Raw genomic sequence first — 26,454 nt, forward strand, 5'->3', positions numbered from 1 at the left:
CGTTCCTGCGAAAGTGGGTGTGGCCTCACAAGTACAAGTAATGTCCCCCCCCCCCCCCCACCTAGTGTCAGATACACAAATTTGCCCCTCAGCAATGCCAGATACACAAATAATGCCCCCAGCAGTGCCCGATACACAAATAATGCACCTCAGCAATGCCAGATACACAAATAATGCTCCCAGCAGTGCCAGATACACAAATAATGCCCCCCAGCAGTGCCAGATACACAAATAATTCCCCCCAGCAGTGCCAGATACAATGCCCCCAGCAGCGCCAGATAAAATTCTCCCCCCCACAGTGTCCGATACAGTGCCCCCACAATATGCTAACCCTTGCTGGCTTCTTCTATTGCCGCCGGTGTTGCTCCTCCTGTATGAGGGATGGAAGGGAAGGAGAGCACAGCGCGCGCCTCTCCTGTGAAGTCCGGAGAGCGGCTGCGGTGAGGGTGACAGAGTCTCCGGCGGCGGGCATTTAAAATGGTGCCGGTAAGTGAGCCAATCAAAACTCGCGGTCCGGCAGCCAATCAGGTGCCGCCACTGCCGGTCCACGAGCTCTGATTGGCTGACGGCCAGCACCATATTAAAAATGAAGGGAGGAGGAGTGCCAGTGACTGCCCAAGCCCATGCGCTCTGTGAGCTACCGAAAATACTATGGCGAGCTACCGGTAGCTTGCGAGTTACGGGTTGGAGATCACTGTTCTAGATAGTATAGGTGAAGGAAAACTTCTTTTCAGTTTACTTTTAAAATAAAAGATGCACTGAAAATGCATTTAAGCTTTGTGCTCCATATACAGTATGACTTAAGTTTATGGGTTTACTAATGTTTATTCCCTAAAACCAAATTAAAAACCAAATTATTTACATATTTCTAACAAAAAATTGCTATGTTCACAATATATGAACCTCAGCTAGGTTCAACACAGCATAACAGGGCAGATGTATGAAGCCTGGAGAAGTGATAAGGGCAGAGATAAGTGCAAGGTAATAACGCACCAGTCAATATGTAAATTGACAGTTAGGAGCTGATTGGCTAGTGCGTTATCACCTTGCACTTATCACTGCTTTATCACTTCTCCAGGCTTAATACATCTGCCCCATTATCTTCAACAGATTAAAGTTAATATCCAGCAATAACGTCCAACCCATGTAAGAGCAACGGACTACTAACACCAGCTTATTTTAAGCAAAAGTCCTTGTCTAGGCAAGGGACTGTCTATGCTATTTTCTATGGAAATAGCATACAATGATGGATGTGGGACAGTCCTTTATCTTTTTATTACACTAAAATACCTTTTTTTTTTTTATAGTAGGCCAAATGCTTTCACACACGGTAAACACCAAGAAGTCAATTTTTTTCCTTACAAAAGTAAAAAGGGAGCCTTGGAGAGATATAAAAGTAACAATTCATCAATTTCTGTCATTTTTCAAGCATGAAAGGGTTCTTTATAGTTAAAGCAGAAAATCGTAAAAAATACAAAAAAGTATTGAACATTTTTATAGTACAGGTTGAGTATCCCTTATCCAAAATGCTCGGGACCAGAAGTATTTTGGATATCTGATTTTTCCGTATTTTGGAATAACTGCATACCATAATGAGATATCATGGCGATGGGACCTAAGTCTATGCACAGAATGCATTTATGTTTCGTATACACCTTATACACACAGCCTGAAGGTAATATTTTGAAAAACTTTGTGCATTAAACAAAGTGTGTGTACATTCACACAATTCGTTTATGTTTCATATACACCTAATACACACAGCCCGAAGGTCATTTAATACAATATTTGTAATAACTTTGTGTATTAAACAAAGTTTGTGTACATTGAGGCATCAGAAAACAAAAGTTTCACTATCTCAGTCTCACTCAAAAAAGTCCGTATTTCTGAATATTTGGATATGGGATACTCAACCTGTAAAGGAATAGGAAGGAACGTTGGACTATGTCAGGGATTGTTTTGCCTTCTTATGGATCAACTGCGGTTTTTGGGGATGAACGGTTGAACTTGATGGACAGATGTCTTTTTAAACCTAAACAACAATGTTACTGTAAATAGGCACCAACGTGTAACAGATGAAATACAAAGCTTCTATGGTGGAAATCCCAAGCTGTTTGTATAGCAACAACCAGGATTTTCCGTCAAGCCATCCAGGTTCCCAGAAGTTATGGTTATAAATAGGAGAGTTAAGAAAAACAGAAAACCTGCTAATTTCCCCACTTTCCAGCTGGCCAAGAACATGATAGGGGGCTGGGGGTGTACTGTAAAAGGCATGTATGAAGAGATACAGTTGCTCACAGCTAATATACAGTATTACAGAGCGCAGACATCACACATGGAATACATACGGAGACCAGCAGATGGGATACCGGCTGTCAATACACCGGCAGCGGCATCCCGTCAGCCGCAATCCCGGCTGCCAGTACCATTGCGGGCTCGCCACGCTTTGGGCCCAGCGGCGAGCATATTCCCACTCAGGAGGTGGCATGGACCCACCACCTGAGTTGGAATACAGATCTGCGGTCGGGATTGCGACCGCCGGCATATTACCGGCTGTCAGGATTCCGGTGTCAGCATCATGAACGCCGGCATCCCGACAGCTGGTACATTAACTGCATCGCTCACACATAAACTTGCTGGGAGATGATTATATGAAGTAATCCACAAGTAATTTGGAGTGCAGCGCGTGTTGCCCATAGCAACCAATCAGAATCTTATATTATATTCTATGACATTGGTGTGATTTGTAAAGATTTCTAAAAATAAAACATACAATATAAAATAAAAAAATTAATGCTACTGTTATATTTTAATCCTTAATAAAGGTTTTTCTTGTACTTCCTTCAGAAAACATTTTGGAGACGATACATTTCTAATCAGGGGTGCCGAATTAGGGTATCAAACCTTTGAGAGAAAGTGGATAGAGATAAAAGTACCAATTACCTCCTAACTGCCATGGTACAGGCTGTGTTTGAATAATGACAGCTGATTGGTTGGTACTTTATCTCTCTCCACTTTATGTCTCTCCAAGGTTTGATAAATAGCTCCTGTAATCTTAAAAGAAATAATTGATTGATGTTTTACTGTGCAGTTAAAGAAAACAAAAAAAAAAAGTGCCCACTTTTTATCCATTATATTTTTTAGGAGACAGACGTGGCAGAACAAAATGGTGGCATAACATTATACTGTATACAGTATGAGCCAAGTTTCAAACTGAGTAAATGAAACCTAATTACCTGGAAACCCAAAAGACTGGGTCTCGCCCATTTGATCACTTTTACCAACTTATCCTTATTGATCAGAAATTCCTGAATAACCTGGATAAAAACAGAAAAAAGAAATAAATAGAAAAAAAAACAACAACTCAAAATTGCTATTTAATTGCTATACAGTCTCCATTTAACAACTATCTTGACAAAATGGAGGCCAGTTACCTCATGGTATGGAAATCCCTCCCGTTTTTTAGCTTTCCTGAATTGTAAATAAAACAAAAAGTAAAAAACAAAACAAAATACATTACAATTAATGAATAGCATTAACACGTTTTCATTGTAAATACTGTAGCTACACACATCTTAAGGGTGTATTCCATGGGGTTGTTCTTTTTTTCTTGTTCCGCTTTATGCCAGTCACACGGGCAGCAGTAATCGTAGTCGTGTGGCTGGCAGAACCGCTCACTACCACAAAGCTTGCAGCCTTTCCGCTCATGCTCCTTAGTGGAACCTAGACAGGAAACGAGGAGTTATTATGTCATCAGAAATCATACTAAATATCCTAGCTCTAAAATAAAAATAGTATTTGTTGTATTTACGGTAAATAATTTTCTCGTAGTGCATTAGGGTACACTGGGTTACGATGGGGATTTGAGTGCAACTGCAAGGAGATGCATATCCCCATACTCTCAATGCCTTGACCACATCCAGAGACTGGAGAAGCACTCTCCTTCTGGACTCAATGCAAGGATCACATCGTCATCAATCAAATGGAACTTAAGACCATCTTTGGTTGAAAAAGTTTGGTTCTAAAAACACCCCTGTTGTTGTAATAGAACACAAAGAAAGGACATTTACAAGAGTCTTCCAGCTCAGATGTTCTTCTACAGTAGCTGAGGATACAGCAAACAGGAATACAATCTTCCAAGTAAGTGCCCGGAATCAAATGGTTCTAACGAGGGTGCTGCAAAGCCATCAATGCCAGGATGAGGTGACAAGGAGCTACTGGGGGGGATTTACAGACTCTGCACATGCAACACTTGTTGTGAGATCTTAATTTCAGGTTAAGACCGTGTTTTCAATGAAAGATGCCTCCCCATAATGCCTCCTGCAGGGATGGCTGGCACAAGACAAAAGTATAGCTGTAGTAAAAGTGACAAGCAAAAACTACAATGACTATAGAACAACAACAGTGAGCACAGCAAATTTGTGATAAAAAAAATAAATAAAAAAATCAGGCATGAAATAATAAAAACAAAAAAATAAAATAAAACTAAACCTAAAATTATAGTTAAGGCCTCTATTGCAGAGTAGATGGGGTTGATTATTTCAGCGCTGTATACACCATGGACTACAGCCGGCAGTAACATTATCATAACATCATTCCTTAAAAAAAAAATAACAAAAAATGTAACCCAGTAATTTAAAAAATAAATAAATAATGATTGGTACATAGACCTCTGTTTATTTACTCAAACATTCTGCATTCCCAGGATCACAGTAATTGAACAACAAAAACTTTACTGAAGCAGTCTGCAAAACCGGAAACAAATTCTAAATAGAAAATAAATGGTTTATTATTCCATGCTGAAATACCTGGGTGGTGACAAACAGAACAGTGAACTGCTTTTTTGACAGATTTAGGAGTTATTGTGGGATCATCAAACTGCTTCTTCCATTGGTAAAACCTATAATGAAGGACACAGAGATTTACTGTCCAGCACATGACTCTGTCCCTTTAACAACCATGGTTGTGCCTTCCCACCAGCTTCTGCGAGACCCACGCCAGGATCATTGCACCAAACTGTGGGCCTAATTCTGAGTTGATCGCAGCAGCAATTTTGTTAGCAATTGGGCAAAACCATGTGCACTGCAGGAGGGGCAGATATAACATGTGCAGAGAGAGTTAAATTTGGGTGGGGTGTATTCAAACTGAAATATAAATTGCAGTGTAAAAATAAAGCAGCCAGTATTTACCCTGCACAGGAACAAAATAACCCACCCAAATCTAACTCTCTCTGCAAATGTTATATCTGCCTCCCCTCCAGTGCACATGGTTTTGCCCAATTGCTAACAAACTTGCTGCTGCGATCAACTCAGAATTACCCCCTGTATCTGCAACTTTTCTGAAGACTCCACATGGTCTCCCCACCATTTCCAAAGATGAACTAGAGTTATGAGAAGCTTCCTGGATCCATACATACTTGTGTCCCTGTACCACTAGACAAGCATACATTCCCACATTCACTGTCGAAGCCTCGTCTCAAGGTCAGGTTATGAAATCTCCCAGCAGGAAGAGCAGCGGTGGAGGTGGGAATGTAGGCAGAGCTATATAGTATGCCCAGCCCCAGAAGCAAAAACCACTACAATTTCAGCATATTCAGATACTCTGCTAGAGAGTGTATCTAACCTACCATGCATAAAAAGGAAAAAAAAAAAAAAAAAGGGATGTGTTATTTATTTCAGAAAGTGGACAGGTCATTTAAGCATTAAAAGTCAAGGTGTTGCCCGTAGCAACCAGATTCTAGCCATCATTTTTCTATTGCATTCTGAAAATGATAGACAGAATCTGACTGGTTACTATAGGTAACACCTTCACTTGTCTGTTAAGAAGCTTTAATAAATTTTCCCTTAGTCTTAACGCTAATGAGCTGGTGTTATTGCAGCTGTCAGAAAGGTAAAGGATGTGCCTTTCCCTCCAAAACTGTAAAAAGATGGCCGCTGACTGCAAATAAAAGACAAAAAGGACCTGAAACACGCGGTTAGCAGGACCCCACAAATATGCCTGCACGCCGGTGAGCCCATTACAGAGTGAAACAGGGAGTAACCGCAACTCCTTTTTTCTAGTTTTGATGTGTCTGGACTCACCATCTTGTAGGCATACTGAATATACAAGTGTTGTACAAGTGCGCAGTCAGCAGCAGCTGGTGTAGGGATGGTCAAGTCCCTATTAAATATTCAAAACAAAGAAAGAAATGAACTAGAGCTGGCTGTATGGATTAAAAAATTAGGCATATTGGACTAAAGGGACTGTGTCGATTTGAAGATACATGCGTTACATGTGTAGATGTACTGTATGTTGTGTTGCTTTAATGTGGATGGCAGGAAATTTAATCACTGCTCCCCACTTGGTATTCAGGAAGTGCCTCTGCAGCCATTATACCGCATGATGCAGAGAGTAAACAAACACTTCTGCAGCTCTTCAGAGTCCTGTCGTGATTTGCACACAGACCACATCACAATATGCGTGCGATTATTGCGTTCTGGGAGGCATTTAGACACCACAGAACGGTATTTTTATTCAGGTGTAACACGTCATTATTTTTTATCAGTATTACCTCTGTTTATATATTCTTTTTCAAGTGGATACATTATTGAACCTATACTGAGTGTAACTGAAATATCCTTTAAGAGGATGAGAAGCATACTATAGCCCCTATTGAGTTACTTACACTACCAAAAGGGAGAATTTGGTGACTGGGGGAAACGTCTTCCTAATTATTTGTTGCGAGACTCTGCTAACCCTCCATCCAGGGATAGACGATTTGCAAAGGGAGATTGGGGATAAGATTGGGCATGTTCACATTAAACTTCAGGGACATGGGAATTCCTCAGTAAATGAGCGAATATATTCATTACACCTACACAAAAGGCACATGATTACCATGGCAAATGACCAAATTAACACAAAATCACAGCCATTTGGTCGTGTGCTGTGGTAAAAAAATAATATTACTCTTCCTATTGAGGTTTTATTAACTTTGCAGTGACTGGAAATATTTCATACCTCCGTCTCAAAGCCCCATTACTCAGCTTTGCTATGTGCGGACTAAAATAATTTATTAAAATTTTGGACAAGAAAGTGGGCTTTTCTTTGAATAGCTTTGGGATATAAATGTAGATTTTATTTAGTCATGTGTTAACAGAAAACTTAAAAAAAAAAATAAAAAAAAAAATCTAAATTCAGATTTATTGTTAATGTGGCAGTCTGAGGTTTTTCACCTTTATAAATTCAGTGTGACCTAGACCTAACAGCAGCTGACACGTCATTCAAAACTAAATGCAGGTTATACTGCATCTGTCAGTACAGAGAGGCAGGAAAGTCTGGGCTACCCCCACTCTAGAGGAATTCCCTGATGATGTCACCATTGTGACATCAGAGGATTTCCTGTGCTCCGTACGGTCGCTCACACAAACCCTTCAAGCTGTACATATCTTTACCATTCAACATTAAAAGCACAGTGCTCAGGTAGCCAGTAACCATAAGTGACTAAGCCCATTCACTGGAAGGCAAACCAGTCATTGACAGGTTCAAGTTTCTGATACCCCTTTTACACTCGCAGAAAAATCCCGGGATATTGCACGTGAACGCGCATCATCCCGGGATTCTTCTCAGTGTAAATGGGTACAGGGACAATTTCCCGGGACGAGCATCCCGGGATTTCATCCCAGGTCAAAAGCAGGGTTGAACCCGGGACCGTCCCGGGAAGCTGCCAGTGTAAACGGGTATACCGGGTCAAGGCGACCCGGCACCCGTTCTCTTCATAGGAGGAGGCGGTGCTTGGAGAAGATTATCTCCAAGCACCGCCTCTGGGAGACTCGGCGGTGACGTCACTGACCCGGCAATATGCCGGGTCAGCCCGCTAATGTGAAAGGGTCATTCCCGGGAATGTGTCCCGGCAAATATACCGGGACACATTCCCGGGAATGAACTTTCCTGCGAGTGTAAAAGTGGTATTACTGGAATCAGCATCTTGCTGCAATGACCGCCAGTAAATATTGGCAGCACACCCATTTCATTGCAACTGTTATCTCCTTATGGAATTGTAATGACAGAGGACTTTATTTGGTGTCCCACTGATGTCTATATGGCAGATACAACGTGGTGTAGTTGACAAGTGTACCCATCAGTGTAAATCATTATCAATCAACATGCTGCAAAAGCATCTATATATCAAGCATGACCTTTGCCTCACAAATGAAACCTGGCCTTTTTTCTTTAGGGCATTAATAGCCAATATAAATCATAATATATTTTCCCCCTGGTGTCAATATGAATCCCATTATATATTACAGTGGAAGAGTTAATAGCATAGGTTTACATTATTATTGTAGTATGTAAAGAGGCCCCAACGCAATCAATGTATTAGCATTAGATCACTTAAATGTGTCATTAGTCTACTAGCTGTGATGTCAATCTTGAGTCACAGAGCAAATCCGTCGTACTAGTAAAAACACTACATAAATATTTTGATGAAAGGCATCTTCATCGTTTCGTTAGTGTAAAGTTTATGATGGGCTGTGTGTGTGTAATAAGTATATAAACCTTAAAGATATAGGGGATTATAGGAGTCAAACAATTCTCACATTTCTGTATATTGCACATGCGCCAATTCAGACAGAGTTTGCAAGTGCGTACTGATTGTACCAACAGTCGACGGACCACACTATACGTAAAATGGGCATTTCTGGGAGGATTAGTTAGGTGCACAACCTTACAAATGTTCACGAGGTCCCGGGGCCTGACTGATATTCACGAGGTCCCGGGGCCTGACTGATATTCACGAGGTCCCGGGGCCTGACTGATATTCACGAGGTCCCGGGGCCTGACTGATATTCACGAGGTCCCGGGGCCTGACTGATATTCACGAGGTCCCGGGGCCTGACTGATATTCACGAGGTCCCGGGGCCTGACTGATATTCACGAGGTCCCGGGGCCTGACTGATATTCACGAGGTCCCGGGGCCTGACTGATATTCACGAGGTCCCGGGGCCTGACTGATATTCACGAGGTCCCGGGGCCTGACTGATATTCACGAGGTCCCGGGGCCTGACTGATATTCACGAGGTCCCGGGGCCTGACTGATATTCACGAGGTCCCGGGGCCTGACTGATATTCACGAGGTCCCGGGGCCTGACTGATATTCACGAGGTCCCGGGGCCTGACTGATATTCACGAGGTCCCGGGGCCTGACTGATATTCACGAGGTCCCGGGGCCTGACTGATATTCACGAGGTCCCGGGGCCTGACTGATGTTCACGAGGTCCCGGGGCCTGACTGATGTTCACGAGGTCCCGGGGCCTGACTGATGTTCACGAGGTCCCGGGGCCTGACTGATGTTCACGAGGTCCCGGGGCCTGACTGATGTTCACGAGGTCCCGGGGCCTGACTGATGTTCACGAGGTCCCGGGGCCTGACTGATGTTCACGAGGTCCCGGGGCCTGACTGATGTTCACGAGGTCCCGGGGCCTGACTGATGTTCACGAGGTCCCGGGGCCTGACTGATGTTCACGAGGTCCCGGGGCCTGACTGATGTTCACGAGGTCCCGGGGCCTGACTGATGTTCACGAGGTCCCGGGGCCTGACTCATGTTCACGAGGTCCCGGGGCCTGACTCATGTTCACGAGGTCCCGGGGCCTGACTCATGTTCACGAGGTCCCGGGGCCTGACTCATGTTCACGAGGTCCCGGGGCCTGACTCATGTTCACGAGGTCCCGGGGCCTGACTCATGTTCACGAGGTCCCGGGGCCTGACTCATGTTCACGAGGTCCCGGGGCCTGACTCATGTTCACGAGGTCCCGGGGCCGACTCATGTTCACGAGGTCCCGGGGCCTGACTCATGTTCACGAGGTCCCGGGGCCTGACTCATGTTCACGAGGTCCCGGGGCCTGACTCATGTTCACGAGGTCCCGGGGCCTGACTCATGTTCACGAGGTCCCGGGGCCTGACTCATGTTCACGAGGTCCCGGGGCCTGACTCATGTTCACGAGGTCCCGGGGCCTGACTCATGTTCACGAGGTCCCGGGGCCTGACTCATGTTCACGAGGTCCCGGGGCCTGACTCATGTTCACGAGGTCCCGGGGCCTGACTCATGTTCACGAGGTCCCGGGGCCTGACTCATGTTCACGAGGTCCCGGGGCCTGACTCATGTTCACGAGGTCCCGGGGCCTGACTCATGTTCACGAGGTCCCGGGGCCTGACTCATGTTCACGAGGTCCCGGGGCCTGACTCATGTTCACGAGGTCCCGGGGCCTGACTCATGTTCACGAGGTCCCGGGGCCTGACTCATGTTCACGAGGTCCCGGGGCCTGACTCATGTTCACGAGGTCCCGGGGCCTGACTCATGTTCACGAGGTCCCGGGGCCTGACTCATGTTCACGAGGTCCCGGGGCCTGACTCATGTTCACGAGGTCCCGGGGCCTGACTCATGTTCACGAGGTCCCGGGGCCTGACTCATGTTCACGAGGTCCCGGGGCCTGACTCATGTTCACGAGGTCCCGGGGCCTGACTCATGTTCACGAGGTCCCGGGGCCTGACTCATGTTCACGAGGTCCCGGGGCCTGACTCATGTTCACGAGGTCCCGGGGCCTGACTCATGTTCACGAGGTCCCGGGGCCTGACTCATGTTCACGAGGTCCCGGGGCCTGACTCATGTTCACGAGGTCCCGGGGCCTGACTCATGTTCACGAGGTCCCGGGGCCTGACTCATGTTCACGAGGTCCCGGGGCCTGACTCATGTTCACGAGGTCCCGGGGCCTGACTCATGTTCACGAGGTCCCGGGGCCTGACTCATGTTCACGAGGTCCCGGGGCCTGACTCATGTTCACGAGGTCCCGGGGCCTGACTCATGTTCACGAGGTCCCGGGGCCTGACTCATGTTCACGAGGTCCCGGGGCCTGACTCATGTTCACGAGGTCCCGGGGCCTGACTCATGTTCACGAGGTCCCGGGGCCTGACTCATGTTCACGAGGTCCCGGGGCCTGACTCATGTTCACGAGGTCCCGGGGCCTGACTCATGTTCACGAGGTCCCGGGGCCTGACTCATGTTCACGAGGTCCCGGGGCCTGACTCATGTTCACGAGGTCCCGGGGCCTGACTCATGTTCACGAGGTCCCGGGGCCTGACTCATGTTCACGAGGTCCCGGGGCCTGACTCATGTTCACGAGGTCCCGGGGCCTGACTCATGTTCACGAGGTCCCGGGGCCTGACTCATATTCACGAGGTCCCGGGGCCTGACTCATATTCACGAGGTCCCGGGGCCTGACTCATATTCACGAGGTCCCGGGGCCTGACTCATATTCACGAGGTCCCGGGGCCTGACTCATATTCACGAGGTCCCGGGGCCTGACTCATATTCACGAGGTCCCGGGGCCTGACTCATATTCACGAGGTCCCGGGGCCTGACTCATATTCACGAGGTCCCGGGGCCTGACTCATATTCACGAGGTCCCGGGGCCTGACTCATATTCACGAGGTCCCGGGGCCTGACTCATATTCACGAGGTCCCGGGGCCTGACTCATATTCACGAGGTCCCGGGGCCTGACTCATATTCACGAGGTCCCGGGGCCTGACTCATATTCACGAGGTCCCGGGGCCTGACTCATATTCACGAGGTCCCGGGGCCTGACTCATATTCACGAGGTCCCGGGGCCTGACTCATATTCACGAGGTCCCGGGGCCTGACTCATATTCACGAGGTCCCGGGGCCTGACTCATATTCACGAGGTCCCGGGGCCTGACTCATATTCACGAGGTCCCGGGGCCTGACTCATATTCACGAGGTCCCGGGGCCTGACTCATATTCACGAGGTCCCGGGGCCTGACTCATATTCACGAGGTCCCGGGGCCTGACTCATATTCACGAGGTCCCGGGGCCTGACTCATATTCACGAGGTCCCGGGGCCTGACTCATATTCACGAGGTCCCGGGGCCTGACTCATATTCACGAGGTCCCGGGGCCTGACTCATATTCACGAGGTCCCGGGGCCTGACTCATATTCACGAGGTCCCGGGGCCTGACTCATATTCACGAGGTCCCGGGGCCTGACTCATATTCACGAGGTCCCGGGGCCTGACTCATATTCACGAGGTCCCGGGGCCTGACTCATATTCACGAGGTCCCGGGGCCTGACTCATATTCACGAGGTCCCGGGGCCTGACTCATATTCACGAGGTCCCGGGGCCTGACTCATATTCACGAGGTCCCGGGGCCTGACTCATATTCACGAGGTCCCGGGGCCTGACTCATATTCACGAGGTCCCGGGGCCTGACTCATATTCACGAGGTCCCGGGGCCTGACTCATATTCACGAGGTCCCGGGGCCTGACTCATATTCACGAGGTCCCGGGGCCTGACTCATATTCACGAGGTCCCGGGGCCTGACTCATATTCACGAGGTCCCGGGGCCTGACTCATATTCACGAGGTCCCGGGGCCTGACTCATATTCACGAGGTCCCGGGGCCTGACTCATATTCACGAGGTCCCGGGGCCTGACTCATATTCACGAGGTCCCGGGGCCTGACTCATATTCACGAAGTCCCGGGGCCTGACTCATATTCACGAAGTCCCGGGGCCTGACTCATATTCACGAAGTCCCGGGGCCTGACTCATATTCACGAAGTCCCGGGGCCTGACTCATATTCACGAAGTCCCGGGGCCTGACTCATATTCACGAAGTCCCGGGGCCTGACTCATATTCACGAAGTCCCGGGGCCTGACTCATATTCACGAAGTCCCGGGGCCTGACTCATATTCACGAGGTCCCGGGGCCTGACTCATATTCACAAAGTCCCGGGGCCTGACTCATATTCACAAAGTCCCGGGGCCTGACTCATATTCACGAGGTCCCGGGGCCTGACTAATATTCACGAAGTCCTCGGGCCTGACTAATATTCACGAAGTCCTCGGGCCTGACTAATATTCACGAAGTCCTCGGGCCTGACTAATATTCACGAAGTCCTAGGTTCTTGGTGAATCACTAGGTTATTTTCCCAAAATATTACTTCAGCCCATGAGACAGATGAGTGTAGGTGACAAGACCACATTAAATACACAATGTATGCAAGGTGGCATGCACAGTGCAGTGTTCAGAGTGAGGGCACAGTATTAATTGCTTTTCTGCCGGCAGGAAGAACAAAAGGCGTCCAAAATAGGAACAAAGAGTCCATCTTACCTCTGCAGCACACTCTCTCCACCAAGAGATTTGATGAACTTCAAGGCCAGCTCTCTCCCAACGCCAGGCAAGCCCTTCATGCATGAAAATAAATAGTGTGTGTAAATATTGTAATATTCAGTGAGTAATAATTACACCATGAAAGAACAACGCAGGCAGTGCCCCTAAACAGGACAGGCTGTGGCTTGGGGGCACTGCATGTCATCTTGCAGGATTCGCTTTACACATGCCCAGCGCAGACATGTACGTAAACCATACATTTTGGATGTTGGGGAAACAAGGGCCATTGAATAGATCAGAACCCCTTCTGACCTAAACCTGTCGGAATCGGCCGTCTTTCCAACAAGATGGCAGTATCCGACAAGAATTGAAATCCACCCAAATCAAATTATTTATGGTCAAAGTGATAGGTAAATCCAGTGCTAGTGGCTGCCAAACATAACACACGTGGTCAAACAGAAGCACTACTGTACACCACCATGTAACTGATCCTAAGGATGACAGGTAGGCACAATTCACTTAATTTAATATTTTTTTAACCAAATTTATCAATGAAACAATTTCATCCTAGCTGTGAAAAAGATGCTGATACTCTAGGACGCTGTGATCCAAGAAAGTTCGTGAACCACTGGGCTAAGCAAAAAACCTTTGCACCAGGAACAAACCATGCTGCAATAAAAGCGGTACAAAGGGGGTTATTCAGGTTTGTTAGCAAACCAAAAAAGCAAATTAATGGTCAAAACCATGTTGCACTGCAGGTGGGGCAGATGTAACATGTGCAGAGAGAGTTAGATTTGGGTGGGGTGTGTTCAAACTGAAATCTAAATTGCAGTGTAAAGCAGCCAGTATTTACCTGCACAGAAACAATATAACTCACCCAAATCTAACTCTCTCTGCACATGTTACATCTGCCCCACCTGCAGTGCACATGGTTTTGCCCTTTTTTGGTTTGCTATCAAATAAATAACCCCCAAAGTTACTTGTTTTTATTTTACTTTGCTCCAAATTTTGAGTCAGCCCCTACGAGAGGAACTATGAATTCTGTACAAAGACTGTGAATATAAACAAATCAGCCTACATGATATCAGCTTAGCCGTGCCCTTAACTGCAGGCTTGCCGTAATATCCCTTTAATCTAGGAAACCTATGATTTATACAGGTTCTGTGGCTGACCAAAAAATGCATTTCACCTGGTTTTAATCAGCCACAGAACTGTGTAAATCATAGGTGTCCTGAATTATGTTGATATTATTGCAAGCCTTTTAACTGATAATCCGGGCCATACTCTGAAAGAGATATTAACTATGACTTAAAAAAAATAAGAATTTACTTACCGATAATTCTATTTCTCATAGTCCGTAGTGGATGCTGGGGACTCCGTAAGGACCATGGGGAATAGCGGCTCCGCAGGAGACTGGGCACATCTAAAGAAAGCTTTAGGACTATCTGGTGTGCACTGGCTCCTCCCCCTATGACCCTCCTCCAAGCCTCAGTTAGGATACTGTGCCCGGACGAGCGTACACAATAAGGAAGGATTTTGAATCCCGGGTAAGACTCATACCAGCCACACCAATCACACCGTATAACCTGTGATCTGAACCCAGTTAACAGCATGATAACAGAGGAGCCTCTGAAAGATGGCTCACAACAATAATAACCCGATTTTTGTAACAATAACTATGTACAAGTATTGCAGACAATCCGCACTTGGGATGGGCGCCCAGCATCCACTACGGACTATGAGAAATAGAATTATCAGTAAGTAAATTCTTATTTTCTCTAACGTCCTAAGTGGATGCTGGGGACTCCGTAAGGACCATGGGGATTATACCAAAGCTCCCAAACGGGCGGGAGAGTGCGGATGACTCTGCAGCACCAAATGAGAGAACTCCAGGTCCTCCTCAGCCAGGATATCAATTTTGTAGAATTTTACAAACGTATTTGCTCCTGACCAAGTAGCTGCTCGGCAAAGTTGTAAAGGCGAGACCCCTCGGGCAGCCGCCCAAGATGAGCCCACCTTCCTTGTGGAGTGGGCATTTACAGATTTTTGGCTGTGGCAGGCCTGCCACAGAATGTGCAAGCTGAATTGTACTACAAATCCAACGAGCAATAGTCTGCTTAGAAGCAGGAGCACCCAGCTTGTTGGGTGCATACAGGATAAACAGCGAGTCAGATTTCCTGACTCCAGCCCTCCTGGAAACATATATTTTCAGGGCCCTGACAACGTCTAGCAACTTGGAGTCCTCCAAGTCCATAGTAGCCGCAGGCACCACAAATAGGTTGGTTCAGGTGAAACGCTGAAACCACCTTACGGAGAAACTGAGGACGAGTCCTCAATTCCGCCCTGTCCGAATGGAACATCAGATAAGGGCTATTTCAGGATAAAGCCGCCAATTCTGACACGCGCCTGGCCCAGGCCAGGGCCAACAGCATGACCACTTTCCATGTGAGATATTTTAACTCCACAGATTTAAGTGGTTCAAACCAATGTGACTTTTGGAACCCAAAACTACATTGAGATCCCAAAGTGCCACTGGAGGCACAAAAGGAGGCTGTATATGCAGTACCCCTTTTACAAACATCTGAACTTCAGGGACTGAAGCTAGTTCTTTTTGGAAGAAAATTGACAGGGCCGAAATTTGAACCTTAATGGACCCCAATTTCAGGCCCATAGACACTCCTGTTTGCAGGAAATGTAGGAATCGACCCAGTTGAATTTCCACCGTCGGGCCTTACTGGCCTCGCACCACGCAACATATTTTCGCCAATTGCGGTGATAATGTTTTTGCGGTTACATCCTTCCTGGCTTTGATCAGGATAGGGATGACTTCATCCGGAATGCCTTTTTTCCTTCAGGATCTGGCGTTCAACCGCCATGCCATCAAACGCAGCCGCGGTAAGTCTTGGAACAGACAGGGTCCTTGCTGGAGCAGGTCCCTTCTTAGAGGTAGAGGCCACGGATCCTCCGTGAGCATCTCTTGAAGTTACGGTTACCAAGTCCTTCTTGGCCAATCCGGAGCCACGAATATAGTGCTTACTCCTCTCCATCTTATCAATCTCAGTACCTTGGGTATGAGAGGCAGAGGAGGGAACACATACCCTGACTGGTACACCCACGGTGTTACCAGAGCGTCTACAGCTATTGCCTGAGGGTCCCTGGACCTGGCGCAATACCTGTCGAGTTTTTCCCAACGGTTTATAATCATGTGGAAGACTTCTGGGTGAAGTCCCCACTCTCCCGGGTGGAGGTCGTGCTGAGGAAGTCTGCTTCCCAGTTGTCCACTCCCGGAATGAATACTGCTGACAGTGCTATCACATGATTTTCCGCCCAGCGAAGAATCCTTGCAGCTTCTGCCATTGCCCTCCTGCTTCTTGTGCCACCCTGTCTGTTTACGTGGGTGACTGCCGTGATGTTGTCCGACTGGATCAACACCGGCTGACCTTGAAGCAGAGGTCTTGCTAAGCTTAGAGCATTGTAAATGTCCCTTAGCTTCAGGATATTTATGTGAAGTGATGTCTCCAGGCTTGACCATAAGTCCTGGATATTCCTTCCCTGTGTGACTGCTCCCCAGCCTCGCAGGCTGGCATCCGTGGTTACCAGAACCCAGTCCTGAATGCCGAATCTGCGGCCCTCTAGAAGATGAGCACTCTGCAACCACCACAGGAGGGATACCCTTGTCCCTGGTGACAGGGTTATCCGCTGATGCATCTGAAAATGCGACCCGGACCATTTGTCCAGCAGGTCCCACTGGAAAGTTCTTGCGTGGAATCTGCCGAATGGGATTGCTTCGTAGGAAGCCACCATTTTACCCAGAACCCTTGTGCATTGATGCACTGAGACTTGGCTCGGTTTTAGGAGGTTCCTGACTAGCTCGGATAACTCCCTGGCTTTCTCCTCCGGGAGAAACACCTTTTTCTGGACTGTGTCCAGGATCATCCCTAGGAACAGAAGACAAGTCGTCGGAACCAGCTGCGATTTTGGAATATTGAGAATCCAACCGTGCTGCAGCAACACTACCTGAGATAGTGCAACACCGACCTCCAACTGTTCCCTGGATCTTACCCTTATCAGGGAATTGTCCAAGTAAGGGATAACTAAAATTCCCTTCCTTTGAAGGAATATCATCATTTCGGCCATTACCTTGGTAAAGACCCGGGGTGCCGTGGACCATCCATACGGCAGCGTCTGAACTGATAGTGACAGTTCTGTACCATAAACCTGAGGTACCCTTGGTGAGAAGGGTAAATTTTGACATGAAGGTAAGCATCCTTGATGTCCCGAGACATCATGTAGTCCCCTTCTTCCAGGTTCGCAATCACTGCTCTGAGTGACTCAATCTTGAATTTGAACCTCTGTATGTAAGTGTTCAAAGATTTTAGATTTAGAATCGGTCTCACCGAGCCGTCCGGCTTCGGTACCACAACAGTGTGGAATAATACCCCGTTCCCTGTTGCAGGAGGGGTATCTTGATTATCACCTGCTGGGAATACAGCTTGTGAATGGCTTCCAAAACTGTCTCCCTGTCAGAAGGAGACATCGGTAAAGCCGACTTTAGGAAACGGCGAGGGGGAGACGTCTCGAATTCTAATTTGTACCCCTGAGATATCACCTGAAGGATCCAGGGGTCTACTTGCGAGTGAGCCCACTGCGCGCTGAAATTCATTGAGACGGGCCCCCCACCGTGCCTGATTCTGCTTGTAAAGCCCCAGCGTATACTGAGGGCTTGGCAGAGGGTTTCTGTTCCTGGGAACTGGCTGATTTCTGCAGCCTTTTTCCTCTCCCTCTGTCACGGGGCAGAAATGAGGAACCTTTTGCCCGCTTATCCACGAAAAGACTGCGCCTGATAATACGGCGTCTTCTCATGTTGAGAGGCGACCTGGGGTACAAACGTGGATTTCCCAGCTGTTGCCGTGGCCACCAGGTCTGAAAGACCGACCCCAAATAACTCCTCCCCTTAATAAGGCAATACTTCCAAATGCCGTTTGGAATACGCATCACCTGACCACTGACGTGTCCATAACCCTCTACTGGTAGAAATGGACAACGCACTTAGACTTGATGCCAGTCGGCAAATATTCCGCTGTGCATCACGCATATATAGAAATGCATCTTTCAAATGCTCTATAGGCAAAAATATACTGTCCCTATCTAGGGTATCAATATTTTCAGTCAGGGAATCCGACCACGCCAACCCAGCACTGCACATCCAGGCTGAGGCGATTGCTGGTCGCAGTATAACACCAGTATGTGTGTAAATACATTTTAGGATACCCTCCTGCTTTCTATCAGCAGGATCCTTAAGGGCGGCCATCTCAGGAGAGGATAGAGCCCTTACAAGCGTGTGAGCGCTTTATCCACCCTAGAGGGTGTTTCCCAACGCACCCTAACCTCTGGCGGGAAAGGATATAATGACAATAACATTTTAGAAATTATCAGTTGTTATCGGGGGAAACCCACGCATCATCACACACCTCATTTAATTTCTCAGATTCAGGAAAACTACAGGTAGTTTTTCCTCACCGAACATAATACCCCTTTTTGGTGGTACTCGTATTATCAGAAATGTGTAAAACATTTTTCATTGCCTCAATCATGTAACGTGTGGCCCTACTGGAAGTCACATTTGTCTCTTCACCGTCGACACTGGAGTCAGTATCCGTGTCGGCGTCTATATCTGCCATCTGAGGTAACGGGCGCTTTAGAGCCCCTGACAGCCTATGAGACGTCTGGACAGGCACAAGCTGAGTAGCCGGCTGTCTCATGTCAACCACTGTCTTTTATACAGAGCTGACACTGTCACGTAATTTCTTCCAACAGTTCATCCACTCAGGTGTCGACCCCCTAGGGGGTGACATCACTATTACAGGCAATCTGCTCCGTCTCCACATCATTTTTCTCCTCATACATGTCGACACAAAAGTACCGACATACAGCACACACACAGGGAATGCTCTGATAGAGGACAGGACCCCACTAGCCCTTTGGGGAGACAGAGGGAGAGTTTGCCAGCACACACCAGAGCGCTATATATATACAGGGATAACCTTATATAAGTGTTTTTCCCCTTATAGCTGCTGTATAGTTAATACTGCGCCTAATTTGTGCCCCCCTCTCTTTTTTAACCCTTTCTGTAGTGTAGTGACTGCAGGAGAGAGCCAGGGAGCTTCCCTCCAACGGAGCTGTGAGGGAAAATGGCGCCAGTGTGCTGAGGAGATAGGCTCCGCCCCCTTATCGGCGGCCTTATCTCCCGTTTTTTTTATGTATTTTGGCAGGGGTTAAATGCATCCATATAGCCCAGGAGCTATATGTGGTGCATTTTTTTTGCCATCCAAGGTGTTTATTATTGCGTCTCAGGGCGCCCCCCCCAGCGCCCTGCACCCTCAGTGACCGGAGTGTGAAGTGTGCTGAGAGCAATGGCGCACAGCTGCAGTGCTGTGCGCTACCTTGTTGAAGACAGGACGTCTTCTGCCGCCGATTTTCCGGACCTCTTCTGTCTTCTGGCTCTGTAAGGGGGCCGGCAGCGCGGCTCTGGGACCCATCCAAGCTGGGCCTGTGATCGTCCCTCTGGAGCTAATGTCCAGTAGCCTAAGAAGCCCAATCCACTCTGCACGCAGGTGAGTTCGCTTCTTCTCCCCTTAGTCCCTCGATGCAGTGAGCCTGTTGCCAGCAGGTCTCACTGAAAATAAAAAACCTAAACTAAAACTTTCACTAAGAAGCTCAGGAGAGCCCCTAGTGTGCACCCTTCTCGTTCGGGCACAGAGATCTAACGGAGGCTTGGTGGAGGGTCATAGGGGGAGGAGCCAGTGCACACCAGATAGTCCTAAAGCTTTCTTTAGATGTGCCCAGTCTCCTGCGGAGCCGCTATTCCCCATGGTCCTTACGGAGTCCCCAGCATTTACTTAGGACGTTAGAGAAAATTGCTTATATTATACATATCTTTAACCTATCCACCAGTCAGCAGTTACCTAGAAGACTGCAAGTCAATCGCTGAGAACTATAATTACATTTTGAAGGCTTTTTACATGATTACAGGCTTTTGAGCACTACATTTGATTGTTTAAGAGTACCAGTTTATTCTGATCATCCTGTTATGTATATGCAGTTGTGTCGAAAAGGGGAGGGGAAGCGGGTACTAACTACCCAGGCACGGGCTTGAAGGAGGGTCAGCAGCTTAAGTGGACATTAAACCTTGTGCGGCTGATGGCAACCGTTGTACACTGGTGGTGGTGGTGGTGGTGGGGGGGGGGGGGGGGGGGCGTGTGCACTCACCAGCTAGTATTCCCCCATAGGTGTTTGCTGCTGCGGGCAGGGCTATGTGATCTTCAAGGGGCTACCCTATAGCCACCGCCCTCGCTTCCCCTTCTCCCCTTTCCCCGCCGTACTGTGTGGGTGCACTGCAGCAGCTGCTTATGGGTATAGACGTACCCATGTGCTGCTGCTGGCGCACCCCCTCTACAGCACTTCGTGGCGGCGTATATACTGATTTTCCTCATTTCTAAAGTAGGCCAATGGCAACAACTCCTCATATTGGCCACGCCCCCATTAATAATGGGGCCCGTGGTCGCTCTCTATGGCCCTGTGTACATGCTGTGCAATACCAGTTGCAGAATAAAAACCTTCTACAAGGTAAGAGAGAGAGACAGTGATCACCAATATGTAAATTGACAGTTAGGAGCTGATTGGCTGGTGCGTTATCACCTTGCACTTATCACTTCTCCAGGATTAATACATCTGCCTCATAGTCCTGGCAATGTAGGTTAGTGAAATAAAAATTAAATACATATTACTACAAAGTATTCAGATGTTTTGATGGAAATGCAACGCCGTATAACAAACAAACATAACACTGCTTTTCCTATTGCTACTGAACATCTCTGAAGCGGCAGATTGTCGGCCTTACTTGCTCTTTAACATCAGCAATACGGTATTCCCGTCACACACAGAGCAGAGTAAACACGAATAGCTCTGCACCCATTTCACTCTGCAGCAATTACGGAGCACAAGAGAATGCTGATTGTCATTCTTTCCGATAATGGAAATATCAGGCTTGCCAGTTAAATGCTAAGCAGTTCCGGGCCAGGATTGTTTCTGATAGCAATGACAATAAGTGCCGCACAATACTAAATTATCGCCATAAAAGCATCATGTTCTTCTTACAGATGAGGGAGCAGGAGGCTGGATCCCAGAACTGGAACGGTGATATTGGTGCCAGTGTCGCCTTTCATATTGCCTGTGGAAATTACAGCCTCCGTAATAAATCATACACACTATTACGCAAAAGGGATTCTGACTAATGATCTGTGCCCTGGATGTTCATGGATTCCGAGCCTCCTCCATGCTGATATTTATAAATGCAATTTTGCGGAAAATCCCCCGAAAATTTATGTTTTTGGGGGATACCCAGAAAATATAAGTATCCCCTGGATGTATTTCAGGGAATCGCAGCTGTGGATCCCTCGTTTCCGACTGCAGTACCAGCCCCCATAAATTTCTATGGGGGCTGCTATATTGTTATTTACCAAGCTTGGCGCCGTTGGCTAATGCTATCTTAGTATTGTGTAAGCCATTGTAGCCTATAGGCTGCATATCGCATAATTCACCGCAACCCTCCCCGGTAATAGTCACCTATTAATAATAAGCTATAATAATAATAATAATAATAAGTAATAGGCTCCTATCTGAGATCCTGTCCATGGATGTGATTCTTCATACATCCGGGCGGTACAGAATTTATTGCCGCAATTAGCAGCAATAACTTCCAATTCTGGGTCAGAATCCGATAATGAATAAATGGACCCCTCGGACTGGTGACAGGACGGGAGACAGAATCTCACATAGAGGTTATTGTCGCCTATGGAGAGATGCTGGGGCAAATACATGGAGGTCTTTTGTCATTGGTGGATAGCTCCAGTCATCCGCCAATCAGCATGCCGACAGAAATTCACTGTCTGACTGCAGGCTGGGAGGCAGGTAGAGAACGCTGCCTCGCCGCTATGATTGTGTGGCCACCACCCGCCCCTGCTGGAAGGCCCCTAGAATTGTGGGGCCCTTGGCAACTGCCCGACATGCCTATACATTAAGCTGGCCCTGATGGATAGTGGGCATGGGCAGCAGCTAACAGAGGTCATCTGTCCACAGACCCAGCAATATGGGTCCAGATACAGGTGGACATTCTGTAGCATTCCTTCCCTGCACTGATAACATCAATGAATATATTAATTGAAATCAGATTATTACAATACCAGGACACACGCATAAGGAATACTGTTATATGTATATGCGCCTATGTATTATCTTTACATTTGGAACACATCCTTATTCAGCTTTTTGATGCACACCTGCAGAGATAATTTGCAAGTCATCACATTTGGGTCAAGTGTGTCTCAGTCAGTTTGTGCCTTCAATACAGTAGGTGGAAGAGTCTTCATCTTACTATTTCATTTTCCTATTGGGCTAAGGGGGTCATTCTGAGTTGATCGCTCGCTAGCTAGTTTTAGCAGCCGTGCAAACGCTATGCCGCCGCCCACTGGGATGTGTATTTTAGCTTAGCAGAAGTGCGAATGCTTGTGCAGCCGAGCTCTACAAAAACGCTTGCGATCACTTCAGCCTATTCGTGTCCGGATTTGACGTCATACACCCGCCCAGCCACGCCTGCAGTTTTTCAGACACGCCTGCATTTTTGCAAACACTCCCTGAAAATGGTCGGTTGACACCCAGAAACGCCCCCTTCTGTCAATCTTCTTGCGACCGCTAGTGCGAAGGAAAACTTCGCTAGAACCTGTGAACAACCACAACAGGCTTTGTACCCGTACGACGCACGTGCGCATTGCGGCCCATACGCATGCGCATAAATGCAGCTTTTTCACCTGATCGCTGCAAAAATCGTCAGCGAGCGATCAACTCGGAATAACCCCGTAAGTGCACATGCAGTTCATGGTGTCTGCAATAAGCTTCTGCGTGGCAGAAGAGCCATCCATGGAACATAGAAGGAGGTATAAGTTTCTGATTGATTTGCACAACGAAAAAGCTTTTTAAACACCTTCTTAAAAGTCTCCAACACTGATGCAAAGTTGCGCACAAGTCCGCGCGGAGCATACGGTTTTTATCACTGTGTACGCAGAGCGTGCGCAACTATGAGCAACTGTTCCGTGCAAGTTGTAGGCAATTCTGCTGTATTTGCAGCTCAATGGCGTTTAACTGAGGGCGTAGACGCACCTGGGTGCTATGCGGAGTTGGGCGTATGCAAAATTCAGACGGCGTAAAAGTAAAATTTGTGCGACTTGTGCGCATCTCTCAATTGGGCCTTTTGTGCAAATGACCTTATAGGTTAATAAAAATAGTAATGGATTATCCAAAAGGTTCATTTTGTTCTCTCTGCTAAACTCAAACATTAATTAGTTTTGTTTCCACTGCAATGAAGTGCTACAGTAACGGTCAGCCTGCAGTAATTGACTCTACAAAGCCATTTCACTGGGATTCCTCCAACATTAATAGATAGGAAGTGCTCCTGCTTCCCTGGGTAATTAACACTTGCGACCTCTCTGGTATGAAGGTGTTGCCCATTTAGCACAGGTATGAGAGGCTGCAGCAAATTGGGAGCAGATGTCATCAAAGCCTGTGCTGCTCATCTGCATTATATGGGCACAACCTGGTATAACAGACATATTTATGGCTCATGTCTGGCACGTAACCCAGCTCTCTCATCATCCAAATCCAAGGAGCAAATGTCCCTACTGGGCAGCAGAGTAACTGGCATATACAGAACTATAATCTGTCTAGGAGACTAGTAGCCATAGCCCTGCAGAGTAACTGCCATATACAGAGCTATAATCTGCCTAAGAGACTACTAGCCATAGCCCTGCAGAGTAACTAGCATACACAGGACTATAATCTGCCTAAGAGACTACTAGCCACAGGCCCGCAGAGTAACGGTCATATACAGGACTATAATCTGCCTAAGAGACTACTAGCCATAGCCCTGCAGAGTAACTAGCATACACAGGACTATAATCTGCCTAGGAGACTACTATCCATAGCCCTGCAGAGTAACTGCCATATACTGTACAGGACTATAATCTGCCTAAAGGTGGGTACACACTAATAGATATATCTGCAGATCACTTGATCTGCAGATATATCTATGGACGGATCGGGCAGTGTGTTCAGCATACACACTGCCTGATCCGTCGGGGACTGACGTCATGAACTGAGCGGGCGTGTACACACGGCCGCCCAGTTCAGATGTCAATCACTGCCAGCCGCCGCAGCATGTGTACGGGCGGTCGGCCGACCGCCCCGTACACACACAGCGACGAGCCAAAATATTGGTAGATATATTGGCTGTCGGCTGTGCTGCGCGGCCGACGCGATACGTCTGTGAACGAAGGAGTTCACAGACGTATCGGCCGTACACACTGGCCGACAGTCCCGCGATAGATCGGCCGTTCAAGAGAACGGACGATATATCGACCAGTGTGTACGGGCCTTTAGAGATGCCTAGCCATAGCTCTGCAGAGTAACTGACATATACAGAGCTATAATCTGTCTAAGAGGCTACTAGCCACAGCCCTGCAGAATTACTGCCCACATACAGGACTATAATCTGCCTAGGAGACTACTAGCCACAGCCCTGCAGAATAACTGCCCACATACAGGACTATAATCTGCCTAGGAGACTACCAGCCATAGCCCTGCAGAATAACTGGCATATACAGGACTATAATCTGCGTAAAAGAAGCCTAGCCGGGTGGTCTTCGGGTTGCCGACTGTCGGGATCCCGGCGCACAGTATACCGGCGCCGGAATCCTGACAGTCGGCATACCGACAGCTTTTCTTCCTCGTGGGGGTCCACGACCCCCCTGGAGGGAGAATAAATAGCGTGGCGCGTGTAGCGCGCACCGTACCCGCAGCGAGCCCGCAAGGGGCTCATTTGCGCTCGCCACGCTGTCGGTATGCCGGCGGTCAGGCTTCCGGCGCCAGTATGCTGGTCGCCGGGAGCCCAGCCGCCAGCATACCATACCACACCCGCCTAGCCATAGCCCTGCAGAGTAACTGGCATACACAGGACTATAATCTGCCTAAGAGACTACTAGCCACAGGCCAGCAGAGTAACTGGCATATACAGTGCATCCAGAAAGTATTCCCAGCGCTTCACTTTTTCCACATTTTGTTATGTTACAGCCTTATTCCAAAATGTAATAAATTAATTTTTCCCCTCAAAATTCTACACACAATACCCCATAATGACAACGTGAAAAAAGATATATATATATTTTTTTTTTTAGATTTTTGCAAATTTATAAAAAATAAAAAACTAAGAAATCACATGTACATAAGTATTCACAGCCTCTGCTCAATACTTTGTTGATGCACCTTTGGCAGCAATTACAGCTTCAAGTCTTTTTTTTTTTATATGATGCTACAAGCTTGGCACACCTACTGTATCTTTGGGCAGTTTAGTCCATTCCTCTTTGCAGCACTTCTCAAGCTCCATCAGGTTGGATGGGAAGCTACCGTGCACAGCCATTTTCAGATCTCTCCAGAGATCTTCAATCGGATTCAAGTCTGGACTCTGGCTGGGCCACTCAAGGACATTCACAGAGTTGTCCTGAAGCCACTCCTTTGATATCTTGGCTGTGTGCTTAGGGTCGTTGTCCTGCTGAAAGATGAACCGTCGCCCCAGTCTGAGGTCAAGAGCGCTCTGGAGCAGGTTTTCATCCAAGAGGTCTGTACATTGCTGCATTCATCTTTCCCTCTATCCTGACTAGTCTCCCAGTTCCTGCCGTTGAAAAACATCCCCACAGCATGATGCTGCCACCACCATGCTTCACTGTATGGATGGTATTGGCCTGGTGATGAGCAGTGCCTGGTTTCCTCCATACATGACGCCTGGCATTAACGCCAAAGAGTTCAATCTGTCTCATAAGACCAGAGAATTTTGTTTCTCATGGTCAGAGTTCTTCAGCTGCATTTTGGCAAACTCCAGGCGGGCTGCCATGTGCTTTTTTACTCTAAGGAGTGGCTTCCGTCTGGCCACTCTACCATACAGGCCTGATTGGTTGTCTTTCTGGAAGATTCTCCTCTCTCCACAGAGGAATGCTGTAGCTCTGAGAGAGTGACCGTCTGGTTCTTGGTCACTTCCCTGACTAGGGCCCTGCTCCCTTGATCGCTCAGTTTAGACAGCTGGCCAGCTTTAGGAAGAGTCCTGATGGTTCCGAAATGCTTCCATTTACGGATGATGGTCATTGGGACCTTTAAAGCAGAAGATATTTTTCTGTACCCTTCCC

At 47.6% G+C, this 26,454-nt stretch overlaps 1 protein-coding gene across 5 annotated transcripts in view; it reads right to left on the reverse strand.

The window, feature by feature from the left end:
* GEN1 (GEN1 Holliday junction 5' flap endonuclease) overlaps positions 1-26,454 on the reverse strand; it is a 146,983-nt gene that overhangs the window by 44,602 nt on the left and 75,927 nt on the right. For all 5 annotated transcript variants that reach the window (XM_063915353.1, XM_063915350.1, XM_063915354.1 and 2 more), the window contains 5 exons: positions 13,169-13,242; positions 4,809-4,900; positions 3,573-3,723; positions 3,435-3,471; positions 3,237-3,317 (listed from right to left, as the gene is read on the reverse strand). In XM_063915353.1, coding sequence (XP_063771423.1) covers positions 3,237-3,317; positions 3,435-3,471; positions 3,573-3,723; positions 4,809-4,900; positions 13,169-13,242 — 435 coding nt within the window. The remainder of the gene's footprint in view (positions 1-3,236; positions 3,318-3,434; positions 3,472-3,572; positions 3,724-4,808; positions 4,901-13,168; positions 13,243-26,454) is intronic.

The sequence above is a fragment of the Pseudophryne corroboree genome, chromosome 4 (genome assembly GCF_028390025.1).
Source record: "Pseudophryne corroboree isolate aPseCor3 chromosome 4, aPseCor3.hap2, whole genome shotgun sequence".
Classification (NCBI taxonomy): domain Eukaryota; kingdom Metazoa; phylum Chordata; class Amphibia; order Anura; family Myobatrachidae; genus Pseudophryne; species Pseudophryne corroboree.